General features: G+C 43.6%; 1 protein-coding gene across 4 annotated transcripts in view; it reads left to right on the top strand.

The window, feature by feature from the left end:
• The window catches only part of LOC138946890 (sodium channel protein 1 brain-like), a 206,328-nt gene that overhangs the window by 116,776 nt on the left and 70,962 nt on the right, over nt 1-18,590 (top strand). For all 4 annotated transcript variants that reach the window (XR_011449462.1, XR_011449465.1, XM_070318295.1 and 1 more), the window contains exons 25-30: nt 606-725; nt 3,484-3,650; nt 7,500-7,593; nt 9,364-9,417; nt 9,921-10,058; nt 10,618-10,728. Coding sequence is in view for 2 of the 4 variants with exons in the window: in XM_070318295.1 (XP_070174396.1) it covers nt 606-725; nt 3,484-3,650; nt 7,500-7,593; nt 9,364-9,417; nt 9,921-10,058; nt 10,618-10,728 (684 nt within the window). In the remaining 2 variants the exon portion in view is untranslated. The remainder of the gene's footprint in view (nt 1-605; nt 726-3,483; nt 3,651-7,499; nt 7,594-9,363; nt 9,418-9,920; nt 10,059-10,617; nt 10,729-18,590) is intronic.

Genomic DNA, 18,590 nt, shown 5'->3' with positions numbered 1-18,590 from the left:
TTGGCATCATAAGCAGTGGAAAAACAGGTCCCTGCCAGACTTGCTTGACATGACCTCATTTACATGATATACACACGTGTGATTTGAACGATTATTATCTCACGAGTGTCTCTCTAACGTATGTAGGATAAAACGATTTCTCCCTTGGAAGTAAATGAAGATGTCTGCTTGTCGTCTGCTTTGAAGGTAGGGAGATTTTACTGCTTGCACGTCAAAATGCAAGTCGCTTTGGCCAAACATGTTGTCATTCTTCTTTCTTTGAAGAACCGTAGATTTGTTCGTAACCATTTTTGGGGGCTGTGCATCGTTTGATCACGGTAAAACGCCTTTGAATACAAAATGTAATTAAATTGGATCATTTGCCCCGGAACTGCAACGTCAATATGCACAAAACCAAAACACAGGCAGGTACTGTCATATTATTTATGGGGTTGGAAGAACTTCTCATAATTTACATAGCACTCTGGTCCTATTCTTCTCTGTGTCACACCCCCTGTTGACAGTTATTGCTGGCAACGTAGCAGTATTTGTATATGTGGGCTATTCTCAGGGTTGTGTCTGTGCCTTTTTGTGAATGTGACCATCTTTCTGGTGTGTGTGGGCAGGTTTCGATGACCTCCATCATATCCAAGGACTACTTTGATGAATTGCCGTCCATCCGGGCCTTAGTGGCGCTGCGAGCTCTGCGTCCGTTGAGGGTGATCAGCAGGATTCAGGGCATGAAGGTAAGTCACACATGGCTCCCGTTGACGGTGGTCAGCAGGATTCAGGGCATGAAGGTAAGTCACACATGGCTCCCGTTGACGGTGGTCAGCAGGATTCAGGGCATGAAGGTAAGTCACACATGGCTCCCGTTGACGGTGGTCAGCAGGATTCAGGGCATGAAGGTAAGTCACACATGGCTCCCGTTGACGGTGGTCAGCAGGATTCAGGGCATGAAGGTAAGTCACACATGGCTCCCGTTGACGGTGGTCAGCAGGATTCAGGGCATGAAGATAAGTCACACATGGCTCCCGTTGACTGTGGTCAGCAGGATTCAGGGCATGAAGGTAAGTCACACATGGCTCCCGTTGACTGTGGTCAGCAGGATTCAGGGCATGAAGATAAGTCACACATGGCTCCTGTTGACTGTGGTCAGCAGGATTCAGGGCATGACGATGAGTCACACATGGCTCCCGTTGACGGTGGTCAGCAGGATTCAGGGCATGAAGATAAGTCACACATGGCTCCCGTTGACTGTGGTCAGCAGGATTCAGGGCATGACGATGAGTCACACATGGCTCCCGTTGACGGTGGTCAGCAGGATTCAGGGCATGACAATGAGTCACACATGGCTCCCGTTGACGGTGGTCAGCAGGATTCAGGGCATGAAGGTAAGTCACACATGGCTCCCGTTGACGGTGGTCAGCAGGATTCAGGGCATGACGATGAGTCACACATGGCTCCCGTTGACGGTGGTCAGCAGGATTCAGGGCATGACGATTAGTCACACATGGCTCCCGTTGACGGTGGTCAGCAGGATTCAGGGCATGACGATGAGTCACACATGGCTCCCGTTGACGGTGGTCAGCAGGATTCAGGGCATGAAGATAAGTCACACATGGCTCCCGTTGACGGTGGTCAGCAGGATTCAGGGCATGACGATGAGTCACACATGGCTCCCGTTGACGATGGTCAGCAGGATTCAGGGCATGACGATGAGTCACACATGGCTCCCGTTGACGGTGGTCAGCAGGATTCAGGGCATGACGATGAGTCACACATGGCTCCCGTTGACGGTGGTCAGCAGGATTCAGGGCATGAAGGTAAGTCACACATGGCTCCCGTTGACGGTGGTCAGCAGGATTCAGGGCATGAAGGTATAAGTCACACATGGCTCCCGTCGACGGTGGTCAGCAGGATTCAGGGCATGAAGGTAAGACACACATGGCTCCCGTTGACTGTGGTCAGCAAGATTCAGGGCATGAAGATAAGTCACACATGGTTCCCGTTGACGGTGGTCAGCAGGATTCAGGGCATGAAGGTAAGTCACACATGGCTCCCGTTGACGGTGGTCAGCAGGATTCAGGGTATGAAGGTAAGACACACATGGCTCCCGTTGACTGTGGTCAGCAGGATTCAGGGCATGACGATGAGTCACACATGGCTCCCGTTGACGGTTGTCAGCAGGATTCAGGGCATGAAGGTAAGTCACACATGGCTCCCGTTGACGGTGGTCAGCAGGATTCAGGGCATGAAGGTAAGTCACACATGGCTCCCGTTGACGGTGGTCAGCAGGATTCAGGACATGAAGATTAGTCACACATGGCTCCCGTTGATGGTGGTCAGCAGGATTCAGGGCATGACGATGAGTCACACATGGCTCCCGTTGACGGTGGTCAGCAGGATTCAGGGCATGACGATGAGTCACACATGGCTCCCGTTGACGGTGGTCAGCAGGATTCAGGGCATGACGATGAGTCACACATGGCTCCCGTTGACGGTGGTCAGCAGGATTCAGGGCATGAAGGTAAGACACACATGGCCCCAGGACTCCACATTGTGCGTTCCTGCGTCTAATACGCACATAGAACTGAAGCAAACGTACTAGAAATTCTTGAAGGGGGTACCGAGACGCAATCAATGTGTCTGCTAGTTTCCATTTAGAATAGACAGGAACGTAGGGTCTCTGCCGACCCATATCAAACCGATATGGCAAATAACACTTTGTGAATGTCTCGCGGAACTGCGAAAAGTTCTCACTGTTTGGGGACCCTCTAACACTCCGCTGAGGGGGTCCTTGGACCCCCTTAAAATTAAAATTTGGGGTCCCGGGACCTTCTTGTGTCTTATCACGTGTACTTTATTGTCATTCAATGGAGATGGGTTTATTATGAAACAAATTGTGTGATTTGTCACATTACGGGTGTTTATGCTCGATGAATACCGAAAATCTGTTGGGGAGCCTCCGTTCTCCGGCCGTGGCCGATAACGATGAAACAAAAGACGACATGCTTCCCGAGGACCGACAAAAAAGCTGGTCGTCAACAACCCATTAAACATCTTATATTGTCCACACAATGCGAGTAATACTGTGAAAAGTAGGTCAGTAATGACAGAATATGTTTCACTGACCACACAATGGAAATCTCATAACCCTGATTTCGACATTTTACATGATGCCATTACACTGAACAAAAACTTTGAGGCGGAGACAACCCCTCACGAGATAACGTGAAGTCAAGCCAATTCATAACTTTTAAGAACATATAAAGGCACGATATAGTCCAGCGTTACTGGAGTTCGATATATCACAGGTGTCAAGCTTGAAAAATCTACCTGAGCTTCATCGCAACTTCCAAGCACTTATTTGAGTTTGTTTGTTTATGTGTTTGTGTATGTGTGCTTGCGCGCGCGTGTGTGTGTGTGTGTGTGTGTGTGTGTGTGTGTGTGTGTGTGTGTGTGTGTGTGTGTGTGTGTGTGTGTGTGTGTGTGTGTGGTTAGATCGTGGTGAACTCTCTGATGCGCGCCATCCCAGCCATCCTAAACGTGTTCATGGTCAGCCTGGTCTTCTGGCTCATCTTCTGTGTCATGGGCGTGCAGTTCTTCGCAGGCACCTTCTACAAGTGCATCGACATCAACACCGAAGAAAAAATCGACGTGTTGACCAAGTCAGTACCTTGCACCCTCTCTCTCCCTGTGGTTATTGTCCTGGCTCGTCTAGACTACAACACAAAGTTAATGAATGGAAAGTTTAATAAAATACAAATAGGTTATTTTCCAGTACCAGGGGAAATCATTTAACGAAGCTGACATTTCTTTTCTTTACTGAGAAATTTTACCAATACCAATTGATTTCATTGATAAATACTGGTTCAATTATATATCATTGGCCTGTAGATAAAGATTGAGAAATACTTTCACTTTTTGGTTTGTCTACGTTCAGTACATTACAAGTGTTTTAAAGTATGTCGACTTTGTAACATGAAAACCAAAGGTTGTTACATGGATTTGAACACTAACAATTTTAAATACAAGTCCCGTAAAGCTGAATTACTATATATAATCAATCTGTCAAAATTACAGAATGAATTTGAACGCACTGCCTTGTTTTCAATAACCAATATAGCTATGTCGTTTCTTCTCGGCAAGGAAATCACTATCACTTTCACGTGAAAAACTCACAGAAATTGACAAGCTAGTAATGCGCAGGAGCGATTGCGCTACACAGTGAAGCACGCTTTTCTCTATTCTTTTTAATTTTCTGAGCTTGTTTTTGATCGAAACATAACTGACATATCGATATGTTTTTGAAATCAGAATGAGATGAAATCTTTTTTGGATCGATTATTCACATTTTAATTTAAATCTTTTTTTCTTTTTTTTCACACGTTTTTATTTCTTTTTGGTACACGACATCAACATCAGACAGCAACATCAAATAACATCAACCATACAAAACTATGCATCTTCACACACAAAAAAAGCGAAAACAACGGGAAAACACACTCAAGCATACAATCACACAGCCCATATTCAATACATTTCTAAATTATGTAAACAAGCTCTTTGTCCCCTTTTTACATTTAGTCAAGTTTTGTTTTAACATAGAGGGGGAATCGAGACGAGGGTCGTGGTGTATGTGTGTGTGTGTGTCTGTGCGAGTGTGTGTGTAGAGCGATTCAGACTAAACTACTGGACCGATCTTTATGAAATTTGACATGAGAGTTCCTGGGAATAATATCCCCGGACTTTTTTTTCATTTTTTCAATAAATACCTTTGATGACGTCATATCCGGCTTTTTGTAAAAGTTGAGGCGGCACTGTCACACCCTCATTTTTCAATCAAATTGATTGAAATTTTGTTCAAGCAATTTTCGACAAAGGCCGGACTTTGGTATTGCATTTCAGCTTGGTAGCTTAAAAACTAAAGAATGAGTTTGGTCATTAAAAATCGAAAACTTGTAATTAAATTAAACGATCCAAAAACAATTTCATCTTATTCTTCGTCATTTTCTGATTCCAAAAACATATACATATGTTATATTTGGATTATAAACAAGTTCTGAAAATTAAAAATATAAAAATTATGATCAATATTAATTTTCCGAAATCGATTTAAAAACAATTTCATCTTTTTCCTTGTCGGTCCCTGATTCCAAAAACATATAGATATGATATGTTTGGATTAAAAACAAACTCAGTAGGCCTAAGCTAAAAAGAATAGACATACAGAAAATTAAGCGTGCTTTCCTGCTCAGCGCGACCACTACCACACTTTTCTGCATGGCTTTGCCACGAGCGGTGGACTGAGAAACTACGAGTCTGTGGTATTGGTGAAAAAAGCAATGCGTTCAGTTCAAGTTCATTCTGTGAGTTCGACAGCTTGACTAAATGTTGTTATTTCGCCTTACGCGACTTGTTTATGTTTCTATTTGATTATTTTGTAAAACTACTAATCAAATAGAAACATAAACAAGTCGCGTAAGGCGAAATTACTACATTTAGTCAAGCTGTGGAACTCACAGAATGAAACTGAACGCAGGGTCACAGAGAAAGCCTCAGGCCTTGGAAACACGAATACATGCATGCAAAAATATGAAGCCCGGGTGTCCGTTCGGCCAACAGCCAATAAAGTAACCATTTCAGCCCTGACCCAAGACGACCCAACCCGGTCCCTAGCCCATTTCAGGTCTCCTCTAGCAGCCGGCAGCCAGCTGTCTACACCCCCCCCCCCCTCCCCCGCATTTTTATTTTCATACAAAGCCGTGTTTTCCCGTGTAACATGCCCCAAATGGCTTTGCCGTGAAGGCGTAAAACTGAAATGGGCTAGGGACCGGGTTGGGTCGTCTTGGGTCAGTGCTGAAATGGTTACTTTATTGGCTGTTGGCCGAACGGACACCCGGGCTTCATATTTTTGCATGCATGTATTCGTGTTTCCAAGGCCTGAGGCTTTTGCTGTGACCCTGGGATCTTTATCGTGCGCATATTATGCTTCAACAGGGTCAAGTGTGATGAGTGTTGATGTTCACACATTGTACGTTAACAGGGCGGAGTGTGATGAGTGTTGAGGTACACACATTGTACGTTAACAGGGCGGAGTGTGATGAGTGTTGATGTACACACATTGTACGTTCACAGGGCGGAGTGTGATGAGTGTTGATGTTCACACATTGGACGTTAACAGGGCGGAGTGTGATGAGTGTTGATGTACACACATTGGACGTTCACAGGGAGGAGTGTGATGAGTGTTGATGTTCACACATTGGACGTTCACAGGGCGGAGTGTGATGAGTGTTGATGTTCACACATTGTACGTTCACATGGCGGAGTGTGTTGAGTGTTGATGTTCACACATTGTACGTTCACATGGCGGAGTGTGTTGAGTGTTGATGTTCACACATTGTACGTTCACAAGGCGGAGTGTGATGAGTGTTGATGTTCACACATTGTACGTTCACCGTCGGCGGAGTGTGATGAGTGTTGATGTTCATACATTGTACGTTCACAGGGCGGAGTGTGATGAGTGTTGAGGTACACACATTGTACGTTCACAGGGCGGAGTGTGATGAGTGTTGATGTACACACATTGTACGTTCACAGGGCGGAGTGTGATGAGTGTTGATGTACACACATTGTACGTTCACAGGGCGGAGTGTGATGAGTGTTGATGTACACACATTGTACGTTCACAGGGCGGAGTGTGATGAGTGTTGATGTACACACATTGTACGTTCACAGGGCGGAGTGTGATGAGTGTTGATGTACACACATTGTACGTTCACATGGCGGAATGTAATGAGTGTTGATGTTCACACATTGGACGTTCACATGGCGGAGTGTAATGAGTGTTGATGTACACACATTGTACGTTCACAGGGCGGAGTGTGATGAGTGTTGATGTTCACACATTGTTCGTTCACATGGCGGAGTGTGTTGAGTGTTGATGTTCACACATTGTTCGTTCACATGGCGGAGTGTGTTGAGTGTTGATGTACATACATTGTACGTTCACAGGGCGGAGTGTGATGAGTGTTGATGTTCACACATTGTACGTTCACAGGGCGGAGTGTGATGAGTGTTGATGTTCACACATTGTACGTTCACAGGGCGGAGTGTGATGAGTGTGGATGTTCATACATTGTACGTTCACAGGGCGGATTGTGATGAGTGTTGATGAACATACATTGTGTTTTACAGGGCGGAGTGCGATGAGTGTTGATTTACACACATTGTACGTTCACAGGGCGGAGTGTGATGAGTGTTGATGTACACACATTGTACGTTCACAGGGCGGAGTGTGATGAGTGTTGATGTACACACATTGTGTTTTACAGGGCAGAGTGCTCATGTGCATGCATTGTGTTTAACAGGGCAGTGTTAATGTACACACATTGTGTTTAACAGGACAGAGTGTTAATGCACATGTACACGCATTGTGTTTAACAGGGCAGAGTGTTAATGTACACATTCTGTTTAACAGAACAGAGTGTTAATGTACACCCTTTCTGGCTTTACAGGGCAGAGTGTCTCGCTACCAATAACTCCTACTGGTTCAACTCACACATCAACTTTGATAACGTGGGCAACGGATTCCTGGCGCTCTTCCAAGTGGTACACATGATCTCTCTCTCTCTCTCTCTCTCTCTCTCTCTCTCTCTCTCTCTCTCTCTCTCTCTCTCTCTCTCTCTCTCTCTCTCTCTCTCTCTCTCTCTTTCTTTGATTCTTTGATTCTTTCACAAATTTGATGTTTTATAATTAGACCCTCACGAAGGCCACGAGGCCGAAATATTGGTGAAAACGTGAAGGCTTGTTTTGGTTATTTGTTCCTTATTTGTTTGTATATATATTTCTGATGAAGAGATTTTAACAAATCTCGGAAGAAAGACTCTGCTGACTTTCAATTGTTTCTTTCACAATTTCTGATGTTTTAGAAACATATATATATATGTATATATTTATATATATATAGAGAGAGAAACAATTGAAAGTCAGAAGAGACTTTCTACTGAGATTTGTTAAAATCTCTTAGCAGAGCAAAAGAGAGAGGAAACAAAAAAATGTGTCGATTCACAGACAGCCCTATTGGGGAAATCAGACCCTCCTCGGACGGGACCGAGTTTCACAAAGAGAATCTGCCCCGAGGGGAGAGTATCAACAGAGGAAACTAGTCCAGAGGAGGACCATTGTTTTACTACCGTGACCAGACACGTGTTTCGACTCTAATGAGTCTCATCAGTGGTCTGATAGTAGATATGGCGAAAGTTGTTAACCCATGGTATCCAACCAAGAATCAAACCACTCTCTGAGTGGTAGATTCTGTTGGCATGGGAGACTACTGTCATCTGACAATCCCAAGAGGACATCTGTGAAGGTCAAAGAGTGAAAACTAAATGTATATATATATAGAGAGGCTTTCTTCTGAGATTTGTTAGAACATCATAGCAGAGCAAGAGAGAGAAAGAATCCCTTGACAGTTAGCCTATTTGGAGCATCAGGCCCTCCTCGAGGGAACCGAGAGTTCAAAGCAAAGCCACGGTCCCTTTGTGGGAGACATAAGCTTATCACAGAGAAATCTAGTCCTGAGGAGGACCGTTGTTATACTACCAAGACCAGACACATGTTTCGACACTAATGTGTCTCATCAGTGGTTGCGTGTGTATATATATAGATACTCTTGCTCTCTCACATAAATGTTTAAAATGAACAATTGATTCAAGGATCTTTCAAACATCAATCGGTTTTAGGTTTGAAGATTTCTGGACATAAATCTAGCCTGGTGTATGGCGGTCATATCCCAGGTTGGGTCACACCTAGTAGAGTCGAGTTCATGTCTAAAGTATAGAATTATCACTTTCTTCAATGTCTTTTCAGCTAGAGCAGTGGATAGTCTCCTTCTGATTTATATTAGACGTGTGCAATGGCCGAGTGGATAAGACGCCGGCCTCCTAAGCGGAAGGTCGAGTTTTCTATCCCGGCCGAGGTTGGAGGGTTGAGGGTTGCGATTTTTCCGATCTCCCAGGTCAACTAATGTGCCGACCTGCTAGTGCCTTATCCCCTTTCGTGTGTACATGCAAGCGCAAGACCAAGTATGCACGGAACAGATCCTGTAATCCATGTCAGAGTTCAGTGGGTTATCGAAACACCAAAATACCAAGCATGCATCCTCCGAAATTGGCGTATGGCTGCCTGAATGGCGGGGTAAAAACGGTCATACACGTAAAAACCCACTCGTGCAAAATAACTGAGTGAACGTGGGAGTTTCAGCCCATGAACGAAGAAGAATGATTCATATTACTTATGGTGAAGGCGAGACGTTTCGTGTTCTTGTTGTTTATTCATGCTCACGTGGACAATAATGCTGACACTGCTGGCGTATTGCAGGCCACCTTTGAGGGATGGATGGAGATCATGCAAGATGCTGTAGATTCTGTAGGAGTAAGTACATTGCAAATATGCAAGACATTTTCCAAATCGGTATTTCATTACTGTTTACGGGAGGGAAAAGGTTGCCGTTTGAGGCCGAGAGCTTTGAAAACAGGTGTTTGCTTACATTTCGTTCTGTCTGTCTGTCAGTCTCTCTGCATGCGTAGCTGGTGATCTGCGTGGCCATCTCACTATACGTCTGTCCCACGCAGTGATTTGTATAAATCCAGTTTATCTTACTGGGGATCGCTTGTGTGGAATTCACTTCCAATATACTGTAAAACATGTCAAACCCTTTTGTCTTTTAACGAAAATGTTGGAAAATATCTTTGTCGATCATATTAATCTCCCTACACTTGGAAATCAGAACTATTGTTGTTACAGTTTTGAATCTGAGTTTGTCGTTTGAGTGTTTGCACATATGTGTAGATGTTTCATGCCCTGTGTGTGTGTGTGTGTGTGTGTGTGTGTGTGTGTGTGTGTGTGTGTGTGTGTGTGTGTGTGTGTGTGTGCAGGAGGATTTTCAGCCAATCTTTGAAAATTCGCTGTACACGTACCTGTACTTTGTAGCCTTCATCATCTGTGGCTCGTTCTTCTCCCTCAACCTCGTCATCGGCGTCATCATCGATAACTTTAACGCTCTTAAGAAAAAGGTCAGTTGACGACTTCTTTGCTGAACGAAGCCTCCTTCCCAGGACAAACCCTCCTGTAAACCACCACATATCTTCCCGAATAGTATAAGATGTTTGGTGGCTTATCGTCAGACCAGCTTTTTTCTGTTTCATCTTTATCGACCTAGAACATCCTGCAGAATTAAAGTTGGGTAAAAACAATTCTCTTTGTGCAGAAAACTAAGGTAAGGCCAAATAAAAATACATGTTGGTTTAGGGTAACCCGACCGACCCTATTTTTTCCCGCCTACCCTATTTTTTTGTTTCATTTGTCAAAAGAAATCCCCCCCAAAAAACCTTTGGCACATTTTGCGAACCAATCGAGACTAAAAACAAAATTTAAAAAAGCCGACCTACCGACCCTGTTATTTTTTGTCACGTTACCCAAAAACCAACATATATTTTTGTTCGGCCTTATTTCATTTAAACCAGGAAGAAAATGTATTAACTGACTTTAAAACATGACTCCAATTTGGTCTTTGTGTATGTATACATGTGTCTATCTGTCTGTGTGTCTGTCTGTGCGTTTCCACACCACCAGTACGAAGGCAGCTACCTGGACGCCTTTCTGACCCTCAACCAGCGCAACTACTACAACACGCTGAAAAAGATGAGTGCTCGCAAGCCACAGAAGATCATCACGCCACCAAAGGTGCGTTATTTAGGAAGGAAATCACTTGAAGCCACTGTGCACATATAGCTCACCGGTAGCTTAGTTGGTAGAGCACTGGACTTATGCACACATGTAGTGGCACACTCACTTTCTAAGCATACATAATCGCATACATGTTGCATTTGTCTCTGTGGCTTTACGAACTTGTGGAATATTTTAACGGAAAACTGTTACGACGCCTATCATCAGGTTATGAACTTGTGGAACATTTAAACAGAAAACGGTTACGATGTCTTTCATCAGGTTACGAACTTGTGGAACATTTAAACGGAAAACGGTTACGACGTCTTATCATCAGGTTACGAACTTGTGGAACATTTAAACAGAAAACGGTTACGACGTTCCTCCTCAGGTTCTGTTTACTCTTCGTAATGGAACGCATACAGAAGAGAATCTTTGTCATCGTCCTGTCTCATTTGGTGAATTTGCACCGTCAAGTTTTAGATTTATTGCAAATAACTGCAGCTACCCAGCAAAAACACCGACAAAATCCAGGATGTCTTGCCATTTTCCAAACTTGCGGTCCTTCTCTTTTACTAGCTAGATCAGCCTGACTGCGCGGCAGTTGTAAACGAAATGGGTATGCTCTACAAGATTAGACTGTAAAACATAACTGTATGATGTTAAAAAAAAATTTAAAAAAAGTTCAGTTTTAGTCACCGGTTCGGCGGTTCAAAGAAAATACAAACATGAAAATAAACCATTTTTCAGGGTAGGTGTTGTCAAGGGCCTGTGACGTCATGCCCAAATATTGCTTAAATCTATTTTTGAGCACCAAAATATGGCATTTTACACAGATCGAGACAGTCAGTGTTCCTCCGATACGGCGCCAGCGGTCGAGGTGAACAATGACCGTCGAGATCTGTGTGACTTGACATATCACAGTTTGGTCAACAATACAAATACAGTAACATTTATGTATCGATAGATTTTAGTTAGAATTCCTTTTTTATCCTACATAGGTGAGAGGGACCACTCATTAGAAAACAATATCGTTCAAACCACACGTGTGTATATCATTTCAATGAGGTCATGTCAAACAAGGCTGGCAGGGACCTGTTTTTCCACTGCTTGTGATGCCAAAGTCACCGAGACAAACGTCGTTATTGATATTTCGTTAGAACTACTTGTGGTAGAGTTATAATTTTTCTTTTACAGGAGTAAGATTTGATTTTGCTAGACTCTTACAGAGCGGTTTTTGTAAAACCCATCAAATTTTTTTGTAGAGAATATAATATAAGCCTGATTGGGTATTTTGGGGGCAAAAATTTATATCTCTCAATTTATGCTGCTTGTCGTAAGAGGCGACTAACGGATTCTGTTTCTCCTTTTACCCTTGTTAAGTGTTTCTTGTATAGAATATAGTCGATTTTTGAGTCACTTGAGAAAAAGTGACTCTATGTAATCGGTCAGTGTTAGTCTGTCCGGCCGGCCGTCCGTAGACACCACCTTAACGTTGGACTTTTCTCGGAAACTATCAAAGCGATCGGGCTCATATTTTGTTTAGTCGTGACCTCCAATGACCTCTACACTTTAACGATGGTTTCGTTGACCTTTGACCTTTTTCAAGGTCACAGGTCAGCGTCAAAGGAAAAATTAGACATTTTATATCTTTGACAAAGTTCATCGGATGTGATTGAAACTTTGTAGGATTATTCTTTACATCAAAGTATTTACATCTGTAGCCTTTTACGAACGTTATCAGAAAAACAAGGGAGATAACTAGCCTTTTCTGTTCGGCAACACACAACTTAACGTTGGGCTTTTCTCGGAAACTATAAAAGTGACCGGGCTCAAATTTTATGTGAACGTGACTCATTGTGTTGTGAATAGCAATTTCTTCCTGTCCATCTGATGCCTCATATAATATTCAGAACTGCGAAAGTGACTCGATCGAGCGTTTGTTCTTCTTGTTGTACAGGTTTTAGTCAAGCAGTATGTAAGAAATGTTAAGTCCTTTGTACTGGAAACTTGCATTCTCCCAGTAAGGTATTGTGTAAAAAATGCCAGCTTACACGGCAGAAAATTAATATGTAAATCGCCGTGAGCTCTTGTGAGAAGGGGCGATTAATAAATGTCCATTATTATTGACTCACATGCGAAGCAAAAGTGAGTCTATGTACTCACCCGAGTCGTCCGTCCGTCCGGACGTCCGGACGTCCGGACGTCCGGAAAACTTTAACGTTGGATATTTCTTGGACACTATTCAGTCTATCAGTACCAAATTTGGCAAGATGGTGTATGATGACAAGGCCCCAAAAAACATACATAGCATCTTGACCTTGCTTCAAGGTCAAGGTCGCAGGGGCCATAAATGTTGCCTAAAAAACAGCTATTTTTCACATTTTTCCCATTTTCTCTGAAGTTTTTGAGATTCAATACCTCACCTATTTATGATATATAGGGCAAAGTAAGCCCCATCTTTTGATACCAGTTTGGTTTACCTTGCTTCAAGGTCAAGGTCACAGGAGCTCTTCAAAGTTGGATTGTATACATATTTTGAAGTGACCTTGACTCTGAACTATGGAAGATAACTGTTTCAAACTCAAAAAGTATGTGGGGCACATGTTATGCTTTCATCATGAGACACATTTGGTCACATATGATCACTTTGACCCTTATGAAATGTGACCAAAATAAGGTAGTGAACCACTAAAAGTGACCATATCTCATGGTAGAAAGAGCCAATAAGCACCATTGTACTTCCTATGTCTTGAATTAACAGCTTTGTGTTGCATGACCTTGGATGACCTTGACCTTGGGTCAAGGTCACATGTATTTTGGTAGGAAAAATGTGTAAAGCAGTTCTTAGTGTATGATGTCATTGCTGTCAAGGTCAAGCATGTGAGTCGTATGGGCTTTGCCCTTCTTGTTATTATTATTATTTCCGCGTTGATACCATCCTTGAAAACCCATATTCAGAGAAAATTGCATTTGAACGTTTGTGAAGTGTTTCTCTACACATTATGAAGACACATTGCTGAAAAAAGAGTCTGTGTGTGTTCATGTATTGTTCCGAGTCTTCTTCAAATGATGTTGGTACTTATTCCCCTCCATCCCCCATCAGTCCAGCACCGTACACCTCCCCCTCTTGGTCTTCTCGCTGCTCCAGCTGACGTTGACGACCAGCACATCTTGCCCTACGAGCTGCTACAGCGGCCACATCTGTTGCTCTCTCCGCCTTCTGGACCCTCACCTTGTCTTTTTTTGCCAAAGCAGAATGAGTAAGCTCAGTAATTGGCAAGCGCATGTGGTCCATGACCTGTGCCAGTGCAAAGTTGTCTCTGTTGAACTTTGCAACAGCCTCAGCGGTGGCTGCTTCCACCCGGTCTTTCCCAACAAAGACTTCTTTGGGGCTGTGTCCCCACATGACATTGTGGAGAGACTCATTACTGTTCCGATTCTTGCCATGGGCCGCGCGCTTGAGAAGAATGGGATTTGTCATTCTCCTGTAGATGGGCAGAACAGCATGTGATACTTTCCTGGACAAGGCGGTGCCGTTGTGCCCTGCGTGTGGAGGTGGTGGTTGCCCTTCTGCCCTGGCTCTTTGAAAAAAGCACCATGAGGCTGGCCCGGCTGGACATCTGTCGTGGTGAGGGTCCTCGTCAGTTGAAGTCACATGGAAGAAAGTGGCCCAGGTCGCCTGCTCCATGGCTCGCTGATCTTCAAGGTTGTTGAGGATCGCGCTACGGAAGTAGTTTTGCAAGCGTTGACACTTTTCCTTGGTTAGTCGCCACTCCCCTCTTCCACCAAGCCTTCCATCCTTTGATGCCTTGCGGAGAGCTGTGCCCATTCTCTTGGGGAGGTGGTTGGTACATTCTAGCTTGGTGATTGGACGTGTGGGATCGTAGGGCTGAGCTGCAGCCAGAGCATTGAACGCTGTGGAATCTCCGTCCGACAGCATAGTTCTGTACCTGAGGTTGTGACGCTCGACAGACCTGCAGCATAGAAAAATTAAAAAAACTTAGTGTAGAGTACTGGCTGGATAACTACTGTCTTGAAAAAAATATGAAAAAACTGGGGTTTATGGGCCAACAAGGTCCTGGTGAGATACAGACGCAGACCCACGAATGAAAATGATTTTGGATATTACTTTAGTGAAGAGTATCAGGAGGCCTCTCCTAGCAGAAAATACATACATGTATTATTATTACTGGAAAGTGTGCCAATTTACATTGGCTTGTTTACTAAGTCTGTATTAAAGTGATCTTTTCATAGAGGGTGAACATTTAACTTGTACTTGTTAGAATATATACATACACACATCTCTCTCCCTCTCACACACACACACACACACACACACAAACAGTGACAATGAGTTTTATCCCAACTTGTTTGGGACACTTTTTCTTTTCAATAGAAAAGTTATCAGGTTTCCTCTGAAATTTGCAGATTCAATAAAAAATTTCCCAGCCTGATCCTTTAGGACATTGTGAACATTTAATGATTTATCAACAAAAGAAAATGTATTTGTGAAGGGTTTGTGGACAGTGTTTTGTTGCAAAAATATGTGCTTCTGTGTTGTGTTTTGTTGGTCTTCATCTTTCGTTGTAAACAAAAACAAACACCCACTATGTACCATGCTTTATACAATTTTAGATAAGATTTACTTTTTTAGCGCAACCTTATTCATGTTGTCTTATTCTGTATTTGAAAATAAAGGATATAGGGAAGAGTGTATAGGCTATTAGAACAATATTCTTACCTTCCCCACAACTCCAAGGCTGCATCCCTCTCCATAGACTTGGCAGATCCCTCATGGTTAATGCTGCAGTCAGGCTGGTGAAGCTGCTTCCACTGTAGTTGCTCGGCAGCGGTCATCCCCTCTAGTTTTTACATTTAGTCAAGTTTTGACTAAATGTTTTAACGTAGAGGGGGAATCGAGACGAGGGTCGTGGTGTATGTGTGTGTGTGTGTGTGTGTGTGTGTGTGTGTGTGTCTGTCTGTGCGTGTGTGTGTGTGTGTAGAGCGATTCAGACCAAACTACTGGACCGATCTTTATGACATTTGACATGAGAGTTTCTATGAATGATATCCCCGGACGTTTTTTTCTTTTTTTCGATAAATACCTTTGATGACGTCATATCCGGCTTTTTGTAAAAGTTGAGGCGGCACTGTCACACCCTCATTTTTCAATCAAATTGATTGAAATTTTGGCCAAGCAATCTTCGACGAAGGCCGGACTTCGATTCCAAAAACATATAGATGTGATATGTTTGGATTAAAAACACGCTCAGAAAGTTAAAAAGAATAGAGATAAAGAAAAGCGTGCTATCCTTCTCAGCGCAACTACTACCCCGCTCTTCTTGTCAATTTCACTGCCTTTGCATCGAGCGGTGGACTGACGATGCTACGAGTATACGCTCTTGCTGTAAAAATGCAGTGAGTTCAGTTTCATTCTGTTAGTTCGACAGCTTGACTAACTGTTGTAATTTCGCCTTACGCGACTTGTTCTTTGTTCATCGCACATGTGTGACAGTATGTGGATTTCACACAGAAGTCCAGCACATACCCAGTCAGAACATCAACAACAACGCCAACTCCATAGTGTGAGGAAAATCCTCTCTTGTGCCATGTACCGGCAAAGGCCACATCCACCCAGAGAATGCCATCATCATCTTCCCAAGCACCGTCTTCCTCACCATCATCATTCACAGCATTCACTCTGCCTTGAGGAAATGTTTCCCTGTAGGCTTCCCTCACAAACTCCACTGTTTCGTTAAGTGTGGCATCTGTAGCTTCCACAATGCTGGCATTGACTCGTTTGTCTATGCGATGATAGGAACTCTTGCTCATCGCTGGCATTCCAAAGACTGTGCACAGTTTGTCCACACTGGAGTAGCCACTACCTATCTCATGAGAGTATAGCACAATCTCTTTGTTCACTTCAAAGGGAACATTTTGTCTGTGGTTGAGGTTGTTTTCTCTTGGCGACGAATACTCTGTGCGTGAATACTGGCAGCTGTCGCAACACAGCACCAGTTCTTGGGACAAGCCCATCGAGTCACCAACTCGAATTGTCACATGTCCTGCCTCGCACTCCGGGCACTTCACATCAGAGAGAAGCGAGTTCAACTGACAGCACTCGGCAAAACACCACGAACGGCGATTTAGCTCAGCTGGTGTTTGAGCATTCGGGTCGATGCCTGCACCACTAAATCTCCTCAGTTTCGTCGCCGAAGCAGAAATACCTTCGATTTGAGGCTGATTACGGTTCACATCGCCCAAAACTGGCCGAGGTTCGACTCCGAGTCGATTCGAAACATAAGCGTCACCACTATCTCTCAAAACAACTGTCTCTGCTCTGCCAACTTCAGGCGCGTTCTCGTCGCCTGCTGGTTTTTCCTTCCTCGTTGTTCGAGCATCTGAAAGCTGATTCTTCCTTTTGCGGGAAGAATGCGTTGGGAAGATCCTTGCGAATTTCGGAGTAGACATTGCTGGTTGATAGTTGATATTGAGTTACGTTGAATCGACACTGTGTTCACAACGGATAAGGCAGTTTGCGCATGCGCGTCACTGTGGTCATTGACAACGACCAACCAGAGAAGTTTCTCAAAGGTTAGAGGTTGTTCTCATGAATATTCATATTACTGTCTGAAAAAGTTGATGTGCGATCCGGCGTTGTACGGAAATAACGGACTGTTCATGTCTATTTTTAAAGGCACAGTAAGCCTCCCGTAAACCATCACAGAGCTCCCCGAGCGTCTGCATACAGTACAAGCATACTTCCATTTGAACGCTCACCGAACGGGAACATCCTGGCTGCTTTCTGTCGAGCGTGAGAAATTTTCAAAACATTTATTTTCGTGGACTTGTTCCTCTACAACAATGGCGCCTCGTTTTGGTGCTGGACAGCTGTTATGAATATTCAATACCGGAAATCACGCCCGGACAGTAAGCCTCCCGTAAACCATCACAGATACTGTCAGGCTTTTACACACAGTACAAACACCCTTCCATTTGAACGCTCACCAAACGGGAACACCCTAGGTGCCCTACGTAAAGAGCGAGCAATTTTTGAGTCACTTGAGAAAAAGTGACTCTATGTAATCGGTCAGTGTTAGTCTGTCCGTCCGGCCGGCCGTCCGACCGGCCGGCCGTCCGTAGACACCACCTTAACGTTGGACTTTTCTCGGAAACTATCAAAGCGATCGGGCTCATATTTTGTTTAGTCGTGACCTCCAATGACCTCTACACTTTAACGATGGTTTCGTTGACCTTTGACCTTTTTCAAGGTCACAGGTCAGCGTCAAAGGAAAAATTAGACATTTTATATCTTTGACAAAGTTCATCGGATGTGATTGAAACTTTGTAGGATTATTCTTTACATCAAAGTATTTACATCTGTAGCCTTTTACGAACGTTATCAGAAAAACAAGGGAGATAACTAGCCTTTTCTGTTCGGCAACACACAACTTAACGTTGGGCTTTTCTCGGAAACTTTAAAAGTGACCGGGCTCAAATTTTATGTGAACGTGACTCATTGTGTTGTGAATAGCAATTTCTTCCTGTCCATCTGATGCCTCATATAATATTCAGAACTGCGAAAGTGACTCGATCGAGCGTTTGCTCTTCTTGTTAAAGAATTAATTTTGCAGATTGTCTCGAACACTTTTTGGACCCATCCTGAACTCGGGTCAAAAATGAGTTACTTCCCTTCGGGTCTCATCCTATCGATGTAAACTGGCAATAGCCGTGGATCGATGATTATCAGAATGTTTTTGGACCGTGGTGCGTTTTTGCGCTAGACCTAACTTTTAAAATCTAAATAATAAATTGACAGCTTGTTACACAAACATTCTTACAAAAGAATTCGTTTTTCATCAAGACAAGATCAGTTC

Source organism: Littorina saxatilis, linkage group LG1 (genome assembly GCF_037325665.1).
Source record: "Littorina saxatilis isolate snail1 linkage group LG1, US_GU_Lsax_2.0, whole genome shotgun sequence".
NCBI lineage: Eukaryota > Metazoa > Mollusca > Gastropoda > Littorinimorpha > Littorinidae > Littorina > Littorina saxatilis.
The sequence above is the reverse complement of the archived record's forward strand: the minus strand, read 5'-3'. Positions and strand labels throughout refer to the sequence as shown.